The 19,488-nt window shown below is 42.5% G+C and overlaps 1 protein-coding gene across 5 annotated transcripts; it reads right to left on the bottom strand.

The window, feature by feature from the left end:
- Positions 1 to 5,583: 5,583 nt before the first annotated feature.
- On the bottom strand, positions 5,584 to 17,774 carry tspan11 (tetraspanin 11). 5 transcript variants are annotated; one of them, XM_034579125.1, is made up of 9 exons: positions 17,616 to 17,774; positions 15,072 to 15,179; positions 13,564 to 13,755; positions 10,816 to 10,890; positions 9,981 to 10,085; positions 9,485 to 9,643; positions 9,250 to 9,336; positions 8,085 to 8,208; positions 5,584 to 6,602 (listed from the first exon to the last, which is right to left on the bottom strand). In XM_034579125.1, exons 2-8 carry the CDS (start codon positions 15,156 to 15,158, stop codon positions 8,131 to 8,133), a joined length of 783 nt encoding a protein of 260 aa, XP_034435016.1. In that variant the 5' UTR covers positions 15,159 to 15,179; positions 17,616 to 17,774; the 3' UTR covers positions 5,584 to 6,602; positions 8,085 to 8,130. The 5 variants fall into 5 exon arrangements, 4 of the variants coding, with proteins under 4 accessions (XP_034435016.1, XP_034435019.1, XP_034435017.1 ...); XM_034579128.1 differs by having other exon boundaries at positions 8,085 to 8,160; XM_034579126.1 differs by having other exon boundaries at positions 15,072 to 15,176.
- Between the last annotated feature and the right edge of the window lie 1,714 nt (positions 17,775 to 19,488).

Genomic DNA, 19,488 nt, shown 5'->3' with positions numbered 1-19,488 from the left:
TGAAGAAGTGGTAGTAGTATAGGAAGCAGTATTTCTAGTAGAAGAAGTAGTAGAAGAAGTAATAGTAGTAGTAGTAGTAGTAGTAGTGGTTATGATGGTGGTAGAAGTTTGCTTTAAGCATCATCTTTGTCATGCAACAAAAATCGGAATTTGTGCAGCGTAGCTACAACTGAGACGAGCTCAACAGACTGCAGGCGTCATAGCCGAGTGTAACAGCACGGTCGCCATTCAACGTAAAACCCAAAACAAAGTCAGCCCAGAGACAGTGTGTGTGAGCCTTGTTAGTACTGTGCACCCACTGCTGCATTCCCAGACACGGAGAGAACTCTCATCCTGACGTCTGCGGATGACATCACCGTCGTCTGCCCGATTACAAACAAGGATGGAAATTCACAGGGAACAACACTAGTGCTCGACGTCAACAAATCCAAGGGAAGCAGATTGATGATTTAAGGAAAAGAGGAGGCAAATTCTCATGAAGTTCTTGTTAAGTTGGGATGAGCACGGCCCAGGACAGAGAAGCTGTGCAGGAGGTTGATTAAAACATCATCATGAATCATCTACCAATTATCAATGGCCCGAATTAGAGTAAAAGACGAGCCCCACTCCAGCAGCATGTTACAAGCAGTACAGAAATATCCACTGCCCCAAAAAAACAGACTTTGGAAGAGGTTGTGAGACCGGACGACTGAATTCCTTTCTAACAGTTTCGTTTTTACGACTTGATTATTCATCCATTCGTTTATATAACGTTTGTTTGTTTGTTGTTTGGACTGCAGCTGGACTGTCGTTGCACAATCTCGTGTTGCGTAACGGTAATTAAATTATATCATTAAAACTAAATCTTTATTACTTAAGCTCGTCACAGATCGTAGTAAGTGTTGGTGGATTTAATTTGAGCTCAAGATGCAAAATTATACAATAATTCACAAAAAAAAAGGCATAAAAAGTAAATATTTGTGTAACAAGCATCTGTTTTTCTAATTTCCGCCATTAATCCTCTCGTGACCCTTCAGGTTTACGTTGCAAGCCCTCTGTTGCAAGCTGACCCCCCCGGATGGGAATGACTGCTTTTAGACAGAAACGTCTCTCGAAGTCATCAGTGAGGCACAAATAGAATTTTTATATAGAAATAAAAGACAAATCACTGACAACTTTGTATTTCCAGGGAGATGTTGAGGGATTTCCTATTGATTAAGTGCACTATGGGTATTTTTGAAGGCATCCCGAGGCTTTTTGACGAAATACAACCTCAACAAATACCGTGCATACACATCCCCTTGATCATTTCTAAATGCCAAATACATTTATTTTCAATTTAATCAGGATATATATTCACTTTCAATATCTGTCAGCCTTGACATCCAGCGCTGAAGTTGTACCCGAACACGCCATCCTCTTCCCTATGGCTTTGTTCTCTTTTCAAAATCTGTCAAACACATTTATGGCCAGAGCTAATGTGTTGCAGGCAAAATGGTTCAGAGCGGAGTCAGAGTACGAAGGTCGGCGGAGATTTTAATCGGACACAGAAGTGGTTTCGGGCTCTGGACGGAAACCAGGCCTGGACTCGGATTAAAAATGTACAAAGATAATCGTAAATGTAGCTCCTCTGTTGGATCAACCAGACAACGAGCGGTTAAACACAAGCTTGGCAATGATGGACAGGTATTTTTGAATTACGCCTTGTTGTTGCATAAGTGTGTAATCCACCTGCAGCTTGTTTAGCGATGATTTAACCTCCTCGGACTGTGCATCATTAAAAACATCCCCTTTGAAGTCCATTTCCAGACGACGTTTAACAGCTCACGAACGCAGACGGACCCTGAGCCTCATCTCACCCGCCTCCGCTGCAGCGTCTGCAAGTGTGACGGGCTTCAAAGTGATTTCTTTTTACATCATGTTGTCTTGTGTGTTGACACGGCGTCTGGAATAGTCTGGTGAGCAAACACAGGCCGTTGGACGGTGATGTAATCTGAGTGTCTTTGCTCGGGGACGTGACGCTTGTTGTTCTTGCTCGCCTTAATAAATGTCGATCCCCCGAATCGGCCTTCACCTCCAGGCGTGCGTTACGTTCCAAACTACGTGTTGAAGGAGACGTTTCTCACAAATATATTACGCTATGACACGCAGCGGCGTTCGATCATCGCAACTCAGTTTTACTGCACATGTTGAACACAGGTGCACTCACTGACACAACAGTTGTGCTGTGCCAGGGTCTGTTTTTTTTTTTACGAGAGCGCAACAAGTCTTATACACCCCCAAAAATTCCCATAACTCATGCATGTGATTGTGTGCTAACATGCAAGCAGACATAAACAAAACTCTACCAAAGGAAATGCAGTCACTTATAATTGAGAAATGGCTTCATGCATTACATCTATCGCTCGTTGCGGGAATGTCTGGGCTCCTCCTGAGTCAAGTGGGAGCCGTGCACATTCAGAGCAGACAGATACTGATGATGCTACAACATGTGTTCTGAGGTAACTTCGAGAGACGTGCCACTGAAATATCACACAGCTTCAGTGTGTGTGTGTGTGTCTGTGTGTGTGTGAGTGTATTCATGTTTGTTACCTCTATAGGACCCTTTTCAGCATAAACACTGACCTTGTCAGGACCAGTAGACCTCACAGGGACCAAAGCCGGGTCTGAGGTCCTGGTCAAGGTCAGAGGTGAGATGTCATGGTTTAGGTTAAAGTGTTGGTTGGCCTACCACATTAACTGGAAGTCAATACAAAGTCCTCGCTGTGCAAACCATCATCGTGACACCATTTTGACATGAGGCCTTTTTGATGTGAGGCCATTTTGACATGAGGACATTTTGACGTTGTAAGGACATTTCCACATCGTGAGGCCTTTTTAACGTGGGGACAATTTGACACCCTGAAGACATTTTGACGTGGGGCCTTTTTAACGTGAGGATATTTTGACGTTGCAAGGACATATTGACGCAAGGACATTTGACATTGTTAGGACATTTTGTTTGGTCCTCACAACTTTAAAGAGCTGTTTAAGAGTTAGGACTTTGTTTTAGGGTTACGATTAGGTTTCAGTTAGGTTGGGGTTAAAACACAACACTCTCCGAATGTGTGTGACGAGGACCACGGGCACATGTGGACTGTGAATACACACTCAAAAGTCTCTCATTAACAAAGGAAAAAATAAGAGACAGTTTAAAAGAGCTCAGATCCCAGCGGGGGAGTGGGAGCCTCGGTTCTTTAAAAAAAAATGTATCCCTTGACCTCCGCTGCCTCCCCTGCAGTTCTTAAATTAAAAACGATTAAACATGTAAATATGACAGTTTCTAATAAATAATAAAAACTGCTGTAATAAATAACATAACATTCATAATAGAAGAGGTAAGTTCTTAAATATATTTGTACATATATGCACAGGTGGGTGAGCTAGGGAATGATTTATGTCAATGTGTGCTCTCACAACTAGAAAAAGGAGTATGTATGTGTGTGTGAGTGTGTGTGTATGTGTGTGTGTGTGTGTGTGTGTGTGTTGCAAAGAGGCCTCAACACATGGGACTGGTGAATCTCCAGCTGCTCCCAATTCTCCGTCACAGGTTTCCCTCTGGCAGAGGGTGTACACCGCATGCTAATGTGTACAACCTCTTAGGTGTGTGTGTGTGTGTGTGTGTGTGTGTGTTTCTATCTTGTCAGAGTCAGCATGCCATCGCCCTGCATCAGTGTGTGTGTGACATCTGCAGGAAATGAGAGCCACACTCTTCCAGCTGATGAAGACAAAGGGACCGAGGAAACTCCACAAAACATTGAAGCCAAAATGTTGGAGAAAATCCAAACTTAAAAACTTTGTGCCCTTTTTCCCCCAAATGTGTGACAGTGATGGATCGCTCGGGACCGACACAGTGTCTGGTAAGTAAACCGGGGCTGCGGGAAAACAAAGGGAAAAGTCATGCTTCAAAGACAAATAGTTGGGTCATATGGCAACAATACAGCACACACAGTGAAGCACAAACAATCTACAGTGGGGTCCACAAGTCTGAGACCCCCTTTTTCCCACTGTGTGCGAGTTTAATATATGGAGACCCTCCCTCGAAAGAAACCCTCGAAACCACACTAGCAACGCAAATGCGGTCTGAGCTGGGAAGCCGACGAGATTTTCCAATGTGGAGTTGTGGGAGACCCCACACAGCCAGCGTTTTTTCACAATACCCTCCTGCCCGAGCCCACACATTACACGATAAAGCGAGCGACCTCAATCTGAGCTCTCAATCCAGCTCCCATTTATCTGGAAGAGACTTTGACAAGCTGCCTTTCCCAGTGTACACAGAGGAAACGCAGAGAGACAGATGTGAGGGGCTTTTTTCACGTGAAAACCGAAGCAGGGAGCATATGCTCGGACCGCTCCGAGGAGCAAACTGCACATGAAGGGTGTGTTTGGATAAGCAGGCACGCTCCGTGAAAAAGAGGCAAGTGAATCGTTTCCAACGTGAGTTCGGTGATTCTTCTTGTTTAGTGCTGAGAGGAGCAGGATTAGATTTGTTTCTATCTCAGCTCTGTTTGAGATTCAGTCAACGGAGCAAAGACCTAAATGATTTCAGACATGTGGAGTTGAGCCAATCTGAATCTTTGACGAGTTCAAAAACACAAAACAGTGATCTAAGTGCAACCTCCGTCACTGTGGTGAAACCGAACTGGCTTCAGCAAAGTAGCAGGATTCATTTCACATGATTAATTGGATTAAAGGCCCCGACCACTGCAAACTGACAACCTCTGTCTCCCTCTAGTGGTTCAGACACCGTCCTTCCACATTGTACAAGGCTGTGGAGAGACGTCACATGATGGACTGTAAAGCAGCGGTTTCCAAACTAGGGGTCGGGATCCCCCCCCCAGAGGTCACAAGGCACCAACAGGGGGTTAAACTGCACACTGGTGTATACAACCATCCCCCGAAAAATCTCAAAATGTTAAAGAAAGTGAAAACAGATCTGCCCCCCCCGATCCGGATCCGCACCAAAATCGAAATGGGTTCAAACCACATCCTTCCACCAAGTTTTGTGGTGACCCGTCCATAATACAAAATGTCCCCCATCTTGATTTGATTTGTCCCTACATGGCCCCTCAAGTAAGACACATGTGCACATTTTTCTTTACAAAACTTAAATAAAATAAAATCATTGTTGTATGCTTCAACTGAGCCCAAGGATAATGGGGGTCGCAAGTTTCCTGCACTTTTATTTTGTAGAAACCCCAGGTGGCCTATAAACGACCTGTCACTCTGGTCCATGCAAAGAAACTGATGCAACAATATTCAAAACATTTATTTATGATGTTCATGTCAATAGTTTGAGTAGCACAATCAGTAGCTGGAGCACATGCCACTGTTATATATCGTCATCAACCATCTACATTAGCACCAATCATAGGAAAATACACAGTCACTGCAACTGTGACCTATTCTTTCAAGGGATTTAAACGGAAGATAATATAAAAATTCAAACTGATATTTCACTTTTTGATCTCTGAAACCAAAACATCTATATCTTGACGGTACACATTACTATTCTTTACATTCCACGTGACCTCCAGCTCTAAAATACATTGTCAACAAGGCTAAATGTGTTTTTTTCCCCGAGGTAATAGTTTTGGCAAAAAGGTGTGGAGAGAGAGATTAGACAATGAAAACAAATAGTTACTTTCTGTGGCAAAAAAATCTTTAAATGATCTGTAATGCAACAGTTTTCTAGTATCACACATGAATATAAATATCTGCTTTACTGTCCCTATATATTTCATAATATGGCATCAGAAGTAAGTGGGATATTTAGTCGCACACATTCAGTATATGACCCTTGACGACCACTAGGTGGAGTCATTACTTCAGGGATAGAGTAGCCGAGATGACTTTCACTAAATATTTGAGTGGGATTGTCTTCCATACATTTAACTACCTGAATTGCTCAGTTTTATAAACAATGATACAGTTTAATATTTACTGCCATTATCAGTTATATAGACATAACTACAAATATAAAAGACAGTGAACTATACGTCATTTGTTAAATCACTTCATTGCTTTAAATATTTCAGGTACAGAATCAATACATAAAGCTGTGATCGAGGCACATTGCGTTACAACCATAACTTTCCTTCCATCTTTTACAGGCTCGTACACAGTGCTCCTCTCACTCCACTTAGTGAAGCACTGGAGTCTGCAGAAAAGCCCATTACATCAGTGAAAAAAACATGATAAATCTATCCCCATCACTACGAGGGGAGTAGAAAGTAACTTGACAGCAGATTTCCCCGTCTTGAGTCCTGCTCACACCAAAGCATGCGGCTCAGCCAAGGCAATGACTCCGCAGGAAGCCCGGATAAGAAATGCATAAGCCTGGATTGGAGTGCGTTGCAACTGAAGTGCAACACAGGAACTGAAGCTCTGGATGTGACCTGAAACATGTCTGTGTTTTTGTCTTGGATGGCAAAAGGTCAGAGTTCAGAACACAGAGGCTGAAGTTTGGGTTTCAGCGGGTGATAGGTCCGTCCGTGTGTTGGGGGGGGGGAGGAATGGTGGGCTCAGTAAGGCTCCATCTTGATCCTCCTGTACAAGCAGCAGGTGAACACCATCCCGCAGATCTGAAAACAGGAAGTGTTAGCTCAGGAGTCGCCATGGTGGACTGCAGGAAGCAGCCCGAGGTGATAGAGAGGGGGTTAAAGGTGATGGGGTTAGGGACTGCTGGAGAGGATGAGGCTGGTTGCTATGGGGATGGCGGGAGTCAGGCAGCCATTGTTGCAGCACACGTGCGTGTGCACATGCTTGTGCAGGCAGATACGAAACAAAGCACCTTGGAGAGGGGCTGTCAAAAAGCAGATTCATGTGAAAATCAAATATAAACACTGTTATTATTTCTTTTAGGTTTAAAGACGGATTCTTTTTTAAGACTATGTATATGGCATCCCGTTTGAAAAGTGCTACATAAATAAAGCTATTATTATATATTGAACCTTTGTCATATTGCTATTAGGATTTGTTAATTCAGAAGTAACATTCTTATTGATAAAAAAGAAGTTTATCCCAAAATTTTGTCTAAATTAATAATTTTGCAATTTCAAAAAGTGGATTCAAAAAAGTTTTCAAAAGAAAAAACTTAAATGGTATTCGACTCAATGTACAGATGCGGTTTACAGACGCACTGTACTATTCACTAATATACAAAAAGGAATAAAGAAAGATCAGCAGGAGCAGTTATTGACCGGAGCCCCTGGGTCTGCCAGGTTGATGGAGAAACAGTCAGGTGCCCAGATTCAATCTCTGAGTCTCTAAAAGCCCTGAGAGGAAGAGTCATCGAGCTTCATCACCGCAAACTCTCTTCAGGCAAGTTTCTGCTTCCCCACTAATGAAGGATATTTACAGTAGAGGCAGAGGAGAAGACCGACGTTTTGGCTCATTGTTTTCTTGAAGCCTAATTTAACAAGACAGGGGTGATTTGAGAAATTTGTTATGATGGAAAAACCCAGTTTTAAGCCAAAAATTTGAATTTCTCTTCTAGAAACTCAACGTTCATGAGAGTCGAGCAGTGGTCGTCTATTTTAGATTCCAGGTAACTATAGCAACAACAGCAATTTATCTTCATGATAATTTACTAGGAGATTTTCAACTACAAAAGAAAAATCCTCAAAGTGTGGCGTATTCTGCAATTTATAAGAACATTCATATAGGCTGGGTCACTCCTGTAACTCCTTTTAACTGCATTCTATGCTAAGAAATGCTACATAGATAACAGAGTATTATTATAATAAATAATAATAAACAGAAAAACGTTGGTTTATACTGTAAAAAGACATGTCACCATAATTTCCCTTTTCCTGTCAGCACAGGTACTTTATATGTGTAGAATGAAGCATATATTCTTTATGAATATAAAGAACATGACACACATCACAGAGCAGACGCAGTTCAGTTCAACATGCAGCGACACACAGCCAAAGCCAGGCGGCCGCATGCTTCACGCTCAGCAAAGATCATGGAGGAAAGTCAAAATGTCCACGTAGCCGACGAGATTTCAGAGAGAAACAAAACATGCAGACACGTGACAAATTCCCACAATGCCCTCCAACCTGGTCGCTTCCGTTGATTAAAGCACAAAGACGCTCTAGAGCTAAATCACAAAGTACCGAAGTCGTCCTCCTCTTCCTTATAGAGCAGATAAATAAAGCAGGCTGTCAAGGCTGCCCCAGCCAGCTACAGTGACAACACACACACACAAAGACAAAGACAGACAGCACAACACACCAGACAGGTTAATGTTGTACAAAGAGACAAATGTGGAAAGATGAAAACCACAGTGTGATTTAACGTGTATTTCCACAAATCTACGTTATTTCAATCAGTGTAACAGAGACAGGAGAGAACGCAGAGAAGACTAGGAAAGGAAACATACATGTGTAGATGAAGTGAAAGTGTTTAATCACACTTAAACTAAGCAGGTAAATGTTTGGGTTTATATTTTCATGTAGATGTCCCTTCAGACAATTTGTAGCTGATTAAAAATCACGTTAAACAGTTAACAAAAATTCTCTCGTCAACAAAAGTATCCCACATGACAGGTGATATCTTTTTTAGTCTAAGGCCTTGATTATTACGACTCTGCCGGTAACCAGGCCTCATTGTCAGTTTCATTAAGAGCATACCAGATGCCACCCTAAAGAATCAGCGCAGGTTTGTTTGGTCTCAGTATTTTCCGCACAGTTGTGAGAGAGCTGTCAACCAGCACTCGCGTTGTAAAAGACAAAGTGTCCCTGTGTCCTCCTCTGTGGGGCTAACGACCTCGAGTCCATCTCAGTGTGGGTGAAATCAAATAACAGGGATGAAAAAAAAAAAGAGATAATGACTAAGAGCCCGGGATGAAAAGATGTGTCCATTTAGAAGTTGTTGACCTGTGATGCAACATTTTCAGTAATGGAAAGATTGAGAATCCATCTGCCTGCTTTTATTCAACAAGAGGCCAACAAAGGTAAAGGCAGCGTTTCATTTGGATGAATGAATAATTTGGGTTCATATACTTGTTAGAAGAGTTTATTCAGGTGGAAGACAGTAGAGCTGTTTTGCTGTTGGGTTGATGTTGGACGAGTCCATTTTCCTCTCCATTTAAATAACAAGGTCTCCAACTGTGCATGCAGACTAGAAAGCAGTACGACTGAAAGCAGCTACGCTTCTGTCCAGAGTTGTGTGTTTAATGGAGCATTAATACAGGTTCAAACTCCATTATCATATTTCACTTACCTGCAGACAGGCCACTCCGATTCCCACGGCACCGATGACCAACAGGTGGTCGGCCAGAAACTGCTCCAGCTTAGTGATGCATCCTCCCTGCAGAGTGAAAGGATGAAAGGGAAAATACAGATAAGAGAAATATCTTCTTTATTCTACAAAAAACAATCAATCAATAGAAAATTACATAAATGCAACGTGATGTAATTGAAGAGTCATGATTTAGCCGTTCATTTCCCGCACTGACCTCCACCTTGTAGATGTTGGACGGGTGGTCTCTCTGGCCACAGAGAGGGGTGATGGTCTTGCAGCAGCTGTCGGGCACAACCCTCCCCTCTGCGAGCCTCGACGAAATGTACGCGCTCGCCATCCAGTCGTGGGAGTTGTTGCTGCCACAGCACTTGAACTGGAGAGTCAGACAGAAGAGGGCGAAGGGTTTGATTATGTCACATAGTGAAGGAGAAAAGCACAAATCAACTCTTCTCAATAACTGAGACCGTTTTTAAATCAGTATAAGAATTCTTGCAACTTAAATCCTCTTACAACCCTGCTCGCACTTTGAGATCCTCTGGCTCTGGAGAAAAAAGGGCTGAGTCTGTTGCTTCCTTAAAATCAAAACTTAAAACCTATTTTTAACATATTGCAGTTTCTATCATTGTAATGGGTGTTTTTGTTCTTTTATGACTGTGTTTTTATTGTGCAACATATAATCTGAGATAAACTTCATTAAACATAGTCCATACATCCTGTTGTAGTCGGTCCACAGCTAACGTGACAGCCTCCCTCCCTGGCTGGGCGTAGTTCTCCGACATCGTCTGGTTGAGATGCTGCTTCAGTTCCTCGCTCAGCTGGAGGAGAGGAACAGAGAGAGACGGCGAGAAACAGTGTGTGAGACAGAGAAGATTGGGGGGGGGGGGGGAGATCTCTGGGAGTTTTCCCGCTTTATTGATTTTTGTTAAATGTTCGCCAAGTTTAGGGGAAAAAAAACAATGATTTTATGCCATGAAAAGTTTTTATTTCATGTCTCTATCTGCCTCAGAGGCGGAGAAATAATGCCTCACCAATGTTTACCCTAAATCTGAAACTAACTCAACCTCAAAAACCAAGCTTTAACCCGTTTTTGAAGGCATGTACCAAACTCAAACTGGTCACATACATTCACAGGAAAACCAATGAGACACACAACTCTAAAGATGTGTGTGTAGATAAACTCCAGACACGGAACACAACTCTCACAGCATAAAAAGAGCGAAGCTAAAAAGACCTAGTGTAGATTCTCCCAGAGTCGTCACCCGGGTCCTACGAGACAGAACAAAGGCCTCTGGGAAACCTTTTCACGTGGGTTGGAAAGTAAAACAAAACTGAAAAGCACTGAAATCTCGAAGGGCCCATATTAGGCAAGACAAGCAATAAACATTAACTGAAGTCTGGAGTTCCTGCCTTGCAACTGCTTTAAGTGAAGAATTCAAATATTCCAACGCAGTGTGAAGAGGCTGGTAATCCAGGAGAGGAACATACTGAACATGCTTTGGCAGTTTAGACCATCACCACTCCACTAATACGCAGGTAACCACTTACCCTCTGGTAGTAAACATAGGCCAGTACTCCAGCCACCAGTTCAATCAGGAAGATAAACAGCAGGCAGAAGAAGTACTGTGGAGACAAAGGACACACAGAGACAAAAGAGTCAATAAATTCCACACAGGACTTCAATTCACCCAGACGTCTGACTTCAGCACAGTTGTCGCCCGGTGCCAACTCATCGGAGTTAGTGGCTCACACTCGCGACGGCTCAATAAAAACCTCCATCAACTGTCATTGTGCCGCATCTGTCGCGTCGGAAAACAGATGGCGGGGCCGCGCGAAAAGGAGACGAGCGGGGAGCAGAATGACAGCTTCAGATTTCTCGGAGGTGTCTTTACAGGAGCTCCCCCAAGCCGTTTGAGACAACATCCAATATGTGTCACAGTTAACTTCAAAGCAGCACGTTGGCAAAAAAACTAATAACGCTGGTTTAATTATTAACAAATCACCACTGCGCAAATATTCAATTGTATTCTTCAGGAAAATGAGGATTATAAAGAAACATCAGGCATCAGATGAGTGTAATTAAACAGCTAAAAGTCAATATCTCAGCAGCAGGAGGTTCTAATTGTGAGCTTCATCCTCAATGATGAAAAGTACTATTGTATAAACTGAAAAGCAAAGTGTGTATCGGATAAATCACCTGCAGATTTAGAGAGCTGTGACAGTGCATTGCGCTCGAAAGAGAGAAGGCGGCACGTCTCAGCCTTCCCTCCTTTCTGCCGATTCTACTCCTTCTTGTTCTCCATCGAAAATATCGGAATAATCGTGAGGATGACGACAGATTTACGTCCCAAGTATTTCCGTTGGCGTAGTTTGTATTTTTTTTATGACATGCATGAGAGAAATCTGTGAGCTGTGGCGTTAAAATATGTAATGAGAGCAGAGCATCATAAACTGCAGCAAACAAGTTTATTTCTACTTGTAAACATGCTCGTTCAGTTTGCTTTTTACCTAAAAGGCTTGATGCTAAAGTAAAAGAAAATGTGCAGAGTAGTGTCCAATGACATCACTACATAGTGCGTAGGTGGTAGTGAATGAGTGGGTGATTTTGGACACAGCCTCACACAATGCACACACTTTTCTTTGTTCAGACAATGGGACATAGACCTCACACAAACACGGGCCACACAACGCAAACACACACACACACATACAAGTCATTAGGCGCAGGTGTCGCAGAGCGGGTTTGACAGCAGCATCAGGACCATGACAGATGCTGCTACCTACCACACACTCTCTCACACACACACACACGCACGCACGCACGCACGCATGCGCGCACACGCACGCACGCACGCACACGCACGCACGGAAAAAGCACACACACGCACAGCATGGGAGCAATAAATTTGACTACACTTAAGTTAATCTTCTATTTTACAGTTATCACACAGAGACAAACAGAGACACTGTGCTCCATCTCCTGGTTACAAGATTTAAAAAAATTCTGTGTCGGCTGCCCACACAAAATGTTTCACCACTTCTACACACAAACACACACACGCGCGGGTGCTGACGTCAATCGTTAATCTCCACCAAACTAATCTGTAAATAGCCACATTAATAAAAGTTGATATTCAACCAAAATGCGCCACCGACTCCGAATTCTCAACACATCCACTTCTTCCCCTCCCGCAAACCCAGTTCTCCCTCATATTGCTCGATCCATCAACATTACTATAAATAGTCTTGCGGCAGCGAACGTTAACCTCCCGCCCGCGTCTCTCCCATTGGGCCCCGGCCTCAGTAAAATAAAGAGGACAGTATAAGGGCCCCGTCGGAGCCATTTGTCAGCATCCAGCGACAGAACTTAGGCCAAGGAGAGCGTGTGCTGTCGGAGTGTGGACATGAAAATGTGAGAGGACAAACCGTCAGCATTGTTGCCCACGTGAGACACAGCGAGGAGCATTTCCAACATGTGCAGCAGAAAGAATCATCAACATTTCTGTACTAAAACAAATGTGCTCATACATGTTTCAGTCTGTGTAACAATGAGACCCCTTCGGTCCTCGAGCGGGGGTTTGTTGATCTATTTAAAAAAAATGGGACAGTCCGCATTTTTTTAATATTGAGTTACCCGAGAGGCTTTTTCCCCATCTGTCCTGACATGCAGTGCAGAATATGAAGATGCTGGATGCTCCAGGATCATCTCAGAAAGTCGATTCAGACTTTTTGTAAACCACTGTGTGTATTCTGATACAACTTGCAGATACCTGGACTTTATGTATTAAAGTACCGAGTACCGATCGGATACCAGCACATAAAAAATCCCTGTGTGGATGTGATGAGGTGACTATGGCTAAATGCTACACTATCGGAAATCAATTCTGATAAAGAAAGACAAATAAGAAGTTTATTTTTAGAGCGGCGAAGAAGTAGTGATTTCTGGGAAAAGAAAGTTATAGTTTTATCTGGGTGAAACTAATATACTTTAAGGAAGTGGTATCTGAACTGTGCATAGATTTGCAGTCGTCAATGCCCGGCTTTTTTGGCAGCATCGGAGGCATTTCGATGCAATTATTGGAAGACCTCGACCTGCACTTAGGACTTCTCCGAGGAAACTACACTCCTTTCAATGAAATATCTTAAAATGTTAACTTTTCTACAAGCAAATTAGCATAAAAAAACATTTGAAAATGCATCAGAAAAAAGAGAATTTACTCTTCTCACTGTTAAAATTCACATTTCTTCATAATATACACCCAGTATTGTATTCCAGGTGTGTCTCTGCTGTCTCACCGTGGACAGACAGCTCCTCTGTTCCCTGACGACAGCACAACAGCCCAAGAAGCCCGTGACCACCACCAGGCTGCCAGCCAGGATGAGGATATACGCAGACACGGCAAAAGTGCTGGAGGCCAGCAGGCTCAGGTAGTCGCTCTTCTCCACCAGTGTCCAGACCCCGACACCCAAAACGGCAGCTCCACCCACCTGCAAGAGAAGAGAGGAGAGGGAGGGAGGGAGGAAAGACATTAGAGAATAAAGGTAAAGAAAGAGATGCTATGAAACTGATATGGGTGGAGCAAAAGGTTTCAGAGGAGAAAATGAGATTAAAAGCATTGATAAAATATATCACATACAAGACCAAACGTTCTACGACTTCACAGGCCAGGAAGTGACGGATAGGAAGTGAGCTCAAGGATATTAGATAAGCAACAGATATAATAGATAAACAACAACGTGAGAAAGGCCGTTGGAAGGGAGTGATTAGAGGGTAAAAAGAAAAGAGGGAGGAAATAGAAAGAGAAACAGAGCAGAGGCAGTCAGGCATAAAGAACAACAGCCACAGGAGCAGTGGGACTACAGAGGTCAAGCCCGAGCACGGAGAACCACTTCCTGGACAACAAACGCAGGGTGGCGGAGGCAGAGGAAATGCCTCGGAGTGTGTCTCCTCTTCATCCCTTTCCGTCAAAGGCAAGATCCCCGAATCCACAACAACACATGGCCAATCAAGGAGGCGCCACTCGGATACGCGCACGGCCCCGGGGGGAGACGACGGAGTGAGTGCCCTGCCCAAAATATGTCCGACCCCGAAGACTGATGCACGAAAGGAAATGACTAAAAGAGGGAGTTTAGAGATTTCTAAACCCCTCCTTTATTCAGACTTTGGAAATGTTTTTAAATGCCCCCCCCGACACTCTGCTGTACCACTTTAGCTGCAAACCGGAGGATCATAAAGTGTAGTGCCAGAGATGCACTGTTCTCCAACGCACTCGGAAAACCCCCTGAATAATCGATGACTCACTTTGGGCCAAGTCCTGTTCAGAACTCTCCTAAATCCTCTCCCTGTTTCTACATGGCTCCTTCCCTCTAACGCCTCTGTCTGCAGTTTCAAAGAAGCATTAAAGCATTTTCCCTGCGCGTATTTTAGTATAAAATTATTATTTCATATTCAATAAGTGGCTCCAGTGAAGAATTTGCTTAAGTTATCTCTTTTTATACCAACAGCCACTGGTTTCTATAAAAGCTTGAATATAAAGCTTATTCATTAGTGTTTGAGCAGCACGTAAGTAAATACGAGCGCAATCTCGGAGTCCATCGCCTGTCGTCGGACGATGAATTACCGGCGGGCAACCAAACCTGCTCAGACACGATTCGTCCAAAATCATGTCCCTGGCCTCCAGACTCCACATATTCCCATGCAGAATCTGTTTATTTAGATTAACAGTGAACGTTGTGTTAGGGACTCCTCCTCTAAGCTTTATGTGAAGGTGCAGGTATCTCAAAAAGATGCTTCGTCAACTTACCCAGAAGAGAAAGTTGAAAACAAAGAGCAGGTACTTGAGACACACTGTCAGCCAGTCCTCCTGGTCATCTTTATAAACCACTGACATCTTCCTTCCTCCAGGTCACTTCTGAAGAGAAAAAGATTTATTTTTAATGATATGGCAGCTCCCAAAAGTGAAGTCAAATTGTCTTGATCGCCCCCTGGTGGCTGGCTGCGATGTCGGCCATAAAACCTGCCTCCTTCATGTAAGTGGATAGGATACTTAAAAAAGTCAAAGTACACATTTCTGTCATTTTAAAGTGATGTATATTCGACTGCTGATTTTTCCAGCAAGTTTGGTTTAAATTAGTTAAATGATGGGAAAAAAGGGGAGGAAACGTCTCTTGATTGGTCGAGCACGTGTGTTCGTGGCGACCAAATGACATCATCAGTATAAGATGGCAGCATTTGATATTTTAGCTTCATTTTCGAATAGTAGGAGGAAGTGGAGACATCGTCCCATTGCAGGCTGTGGCAGCAGTTTACAGGGATACAAGCTGAAAATGCTACTAATATAATAAAACTTGTATTTCATTAACTATACCGCTGAATAAAAATAAACGTTTGTAGAAAAAACAAAGTTTCAGATGTAACAGAATGATGGTGAATAACCAGCGCAACTCTTTCCTTATTCCAGCTAATGCAAGCAGCACAAAACAATAAATTAATGCATGCAATTGAACTGTGGATCAAATGCAAATTGAAAAACCAGCCGTCAACCCAACAATTTAAAAGAAAGAGTAAAAAAACAAAAAGGAAACTTTGTCATTAGTTGGTTTATTTTCCTTCAGCTAATCCTAAAATTTTGTCTCTGCAACCCCGAACACCAAACTCTGTATCTGAGGAATTGGATTAGAGAATGAGACACGGATAAGGACGTTACTGAAGCAGTCCAAACAAACTCATTCATATCGGGCCTCGGCGTATTATGGGCTGTGACAGCAAGTGATACTGATATTGTTTTCCAAAGGGATACAGCTGCCTATCAAATATCATCCCAGCAGCAACAGCTACAGTCATTATGGAGCGTTTGCAGTTTGCATGAGTGACAACAACAAGCATAATGTAACCTTCCTAACAACATCCACAAACCCACGTCTTTAAATCATTCGCAGCCCTGAACAGACCATAAACCTGAGTCATTAATTGAGCGACACAGTTTCAGCCCTGAAAAATAAAAGGTCACGAGGTGAGAGGCACTTTCATTCACGATATTGATCTGCTGGCCTTCAGTGGATATAGCACCGAAGATATGAGTGAAGGTATTTACTGGCCGGGGAGTCATTTACAGTACATGTACACAACAGTAGGTACTATTTGCATCTGAATTAAGTGTTGGATCAATCATTTGCTCAGCAGATAAAGTGTTGGATTTCCTGACAGGGTCTAAACTTAAACAAGGTCGTGGGTTTGTTAAACGCACTGGTTTAAACAAGCTGTGAAATAAAGCTTAAGCGTTGTTGAGGAACAGTGAGCAGGTATAATTGAACAAGCTTACATTTGCCTGATGTGCTATTCTCAGCCCATAAAGAAGAGTTTAAAACCACAAACTTAATGCGACATTTATCGCTAGTCTGCTCTGAGCGTCCCAAAATAGACGGTTCACCTCCGCCTGACCGCAAACAGAACCTCAGATACAGGTACGTCACAATGGCTCCATTGCTAAACAGAACTAGACATATGTGAGAGAAGGTTTTCTTCTTCTTCTTCTTCTTCTTCTGGTTTACTGGCGGGTGGCAACCAACGTCAAGGTGCATTACCGCCATCCCCACAATGTGCTATGGGCTATTCCATTGTTATATTGTTCCTGTTGTAACTGCTCCATAATAGGAATCCGAAACCAAGCAGATTAAATCGAGAAAGAAATTTGCCTTTAAACTTCAAAGGAAAACTGATGTTACACTTATCACGATAATTATCAGTATCGATATTCATCTCGATAGAATTCGGACCGTATCGCTCGGTCTTCAGGTGAAGTCGATGACAGCTGAGGTGAAGATCCTGCACCGACTCACCTGTGGTCAGGTACTCTGCACTACTTTAAATACCCTGGCGCCAAATCCAAGTCAATACGTTGAATGTGTCACTTAGAAAGTACAAAAATACACACCGGACTACAAATACCCTGCTGTTTCACAACGTCACCTTTCATAACGCTCTGTTTAACGCGTATTTTGTGGTTTTGCGGTACTTTTCCTAGCCAGGCCTCCCGCTGTTGATGCCTGATGGAGTCAATTAACGTGCTGTCTCGTGGGAGTGATGATCTGTTGACATGTTTACACTCTGACCACTGACTGCGTCCTCTAGCGTCACAAATAACGTGAATAAAAGTCCCTCGCGGTTCCTCGTGGTGCCAAACTTTGTCGCCACATTCCTCCGGCAGGACGGGGTGTGAGCTGGAGCATCCCGGAATACAAAACAACCCCTCCACCTGCGGACTTGATGCGCGTGAAGAATTTAAACCCGAATTATTTGTTGATAAACTGGCGTTTGAATCTCCACACCGGAGGGGGAAAATACTGACCGGACCGATGTTCGGTGAGGATTGAAAAACCCGTCGTTTCCTCGCTCCTCTCGTCAGAATGCGCAGAGTCCGATTCTGCAGCGTCCGCTTCGCTGCAGCTTGTTGCATTCAGGGTCCGACGGCAGGGATCTGCAGGTGGTGCGTTCAGGGAAGCTCGGAGTTTCTAAGTCGATGAGCACGATGTGATTTTTACTCTCAGTAAATAACAGCCGATAAAAAAAAAAAAAGAAATTCAACTTATAGAGACCAAAGAGCATTTTTGCTTCAGATGTGATGGCGATGAAGGTGATCACTTTTATTTATCATAGAAATATGCATGAATATGAATGTCCAACGTCATCAGTGTGTCCACAATTTGGATTGGTGATTTTTTATTTTTGTTTTAATGTATTTCCCTCAAAAATATATATAAATATAATATTAACTTAAATTTCTGTCACACGTTGAGTGTTTTTATTCTTTTTATATACTCTTGTATGACTGTGTTTTTTGTTTTTATGTTTTTTTTTGTATTTTTGTATTTGTTAAGCACTTTGTAACTAGTAGTGAACGAGAAGTGCTATATAAGTAAAGATATTATTGTTACGATGACTACTACTACTACTGCTAATAGTAATAATTTTATTCATAGAGCACTTTTCTTACCAATGCTACAAAGTGCTTTTACAAGGAAGAAACAATGACAATAAAACGATGGAACATGATGAGAGAAAAGAGAAAAGATAGAATGATATAAATACATAAATATGATTGGTTAGGGTAAATAAGAGAACATCAATTATTTGTAAAAAGATTAATAAAGACAAAAGTTTTCATCTTATTCCATGTAAAATTGTGTGCATGTGTTCCACTATTTTACGACCTGTACCTTATTTCCTACGGTCCATGAAGGCAGCGTTGGTGTGGACTCGAGGACAGATTCACAATAGGGGAGTGACAGAGAAGGAAATGGAGCTGGTGCCTTGTTCAGCCTTGGTTACAATGTAACCACAAACCCCCTGAAGAATTCCAAGCTGATGTGTACACGAATAAACACAGATAAAAGACAGAGAGGGGGGGGAAACTGACTGCAGTGAACAGAGCCTCACACCAGTGTGTGAATAAATTAATGTTCTTAATAAATGGACAAAATGGCCCATACTGCTGACTTTCTTATAATTCAGGACTCTTTCACTCACCAATGAAATTCTATCCTGCACAAAAGTCACAAAATGAAATTTATATTAGAAATTTAGGTGTAAGATGGAAGTGAAAGGGATCTAGTGGCAGAAATTGAATAAAATAATGATCCTAGTGATGTTTTCAATAGCGTGTTTCATCTAAATTGTATGAATTGTTGTTTTCTTTACCCTAGAATAAGCCCTTTATATTTAAAAACGTTATATTTACATCTGGTAAGGGTCCTCTCTACGGAGGCAGCCATGTTTTTTACAGTAGCCCAGACTGGACAAACTAAACACCATTTGACTTTTTATGACAACTGAAGGCTACCACAGGTTCTGGTGAGGTGAGGGGTATTCAGCTGCAACATGCAACATCACCACTAGATGTCACTATATTATACACACTGAACCTTTAAGTGGAAAGTCAAAGTACAACATCTAATAGTCTCAAAGACACGACACCATACTATACCATCATCAATACTTGATCAATCCCACACGGATAAATTCAGTTGTTTTTAGCAGCAGATTGTTAAATGTGTTCATGTTTCCAATAAGATTCATTTTGTTTCGTAATTTGATGCTATAAAAACACAGTGAAACAACATGATTGACAGGTATTGGTGGAATCTCAAACTTGTGGCCGTACTGTGCTGCACAGACTTAATATACTTGTCTTATGTTGAACCATGTTCATGCCTTAAAAGCTA

This window comes from Hippoglossus hippoglossus, chromosome 23, assembly GCF_009819705.1.
Source record: "Hippoglossus hippoglossus isolate fHipHip1 chromosome 23, fHipHip1.pri, whole genome shotgun sequence".
In the NCBI taxonomy this organism is placed as follows: domain Eukaryota; kingdom Metazoa; phylum Chordata; class Actinopteri; order Pleuronectiformes; family Pleuronectidae; genus Hippoglossus; species Hippoglossus hippoglossus.
This window is presented reverse-complemented; position numbering and strand designations above follow the sequence as displayed.

Bases quoted from the DNA above. Each gene is read 5' to 3' on its own strand.
- tspan11 (XM_034579125.1), bottom strand. From the start codon at position 15,158: ATGTCAGTGGTTTATAAAGATGACCAGGAGGACTGGCTGACAGTGTGT. The intron at 10,086-10,815 runs GTAAGTGGTTAC...CCTCTCCTCCAG, and splicing joins CCTATGTTTACTACCAGAGG to CTGAGCGAGGAACTGAAGCA. The intron at 8,209-9,249 runs GTAAGTGAAATA...TTGTCACTGTAG, and splicing joins TCGGAGTGGCCTGTCTGCAG to CTGGCTGGGGCAGCCTTGAC.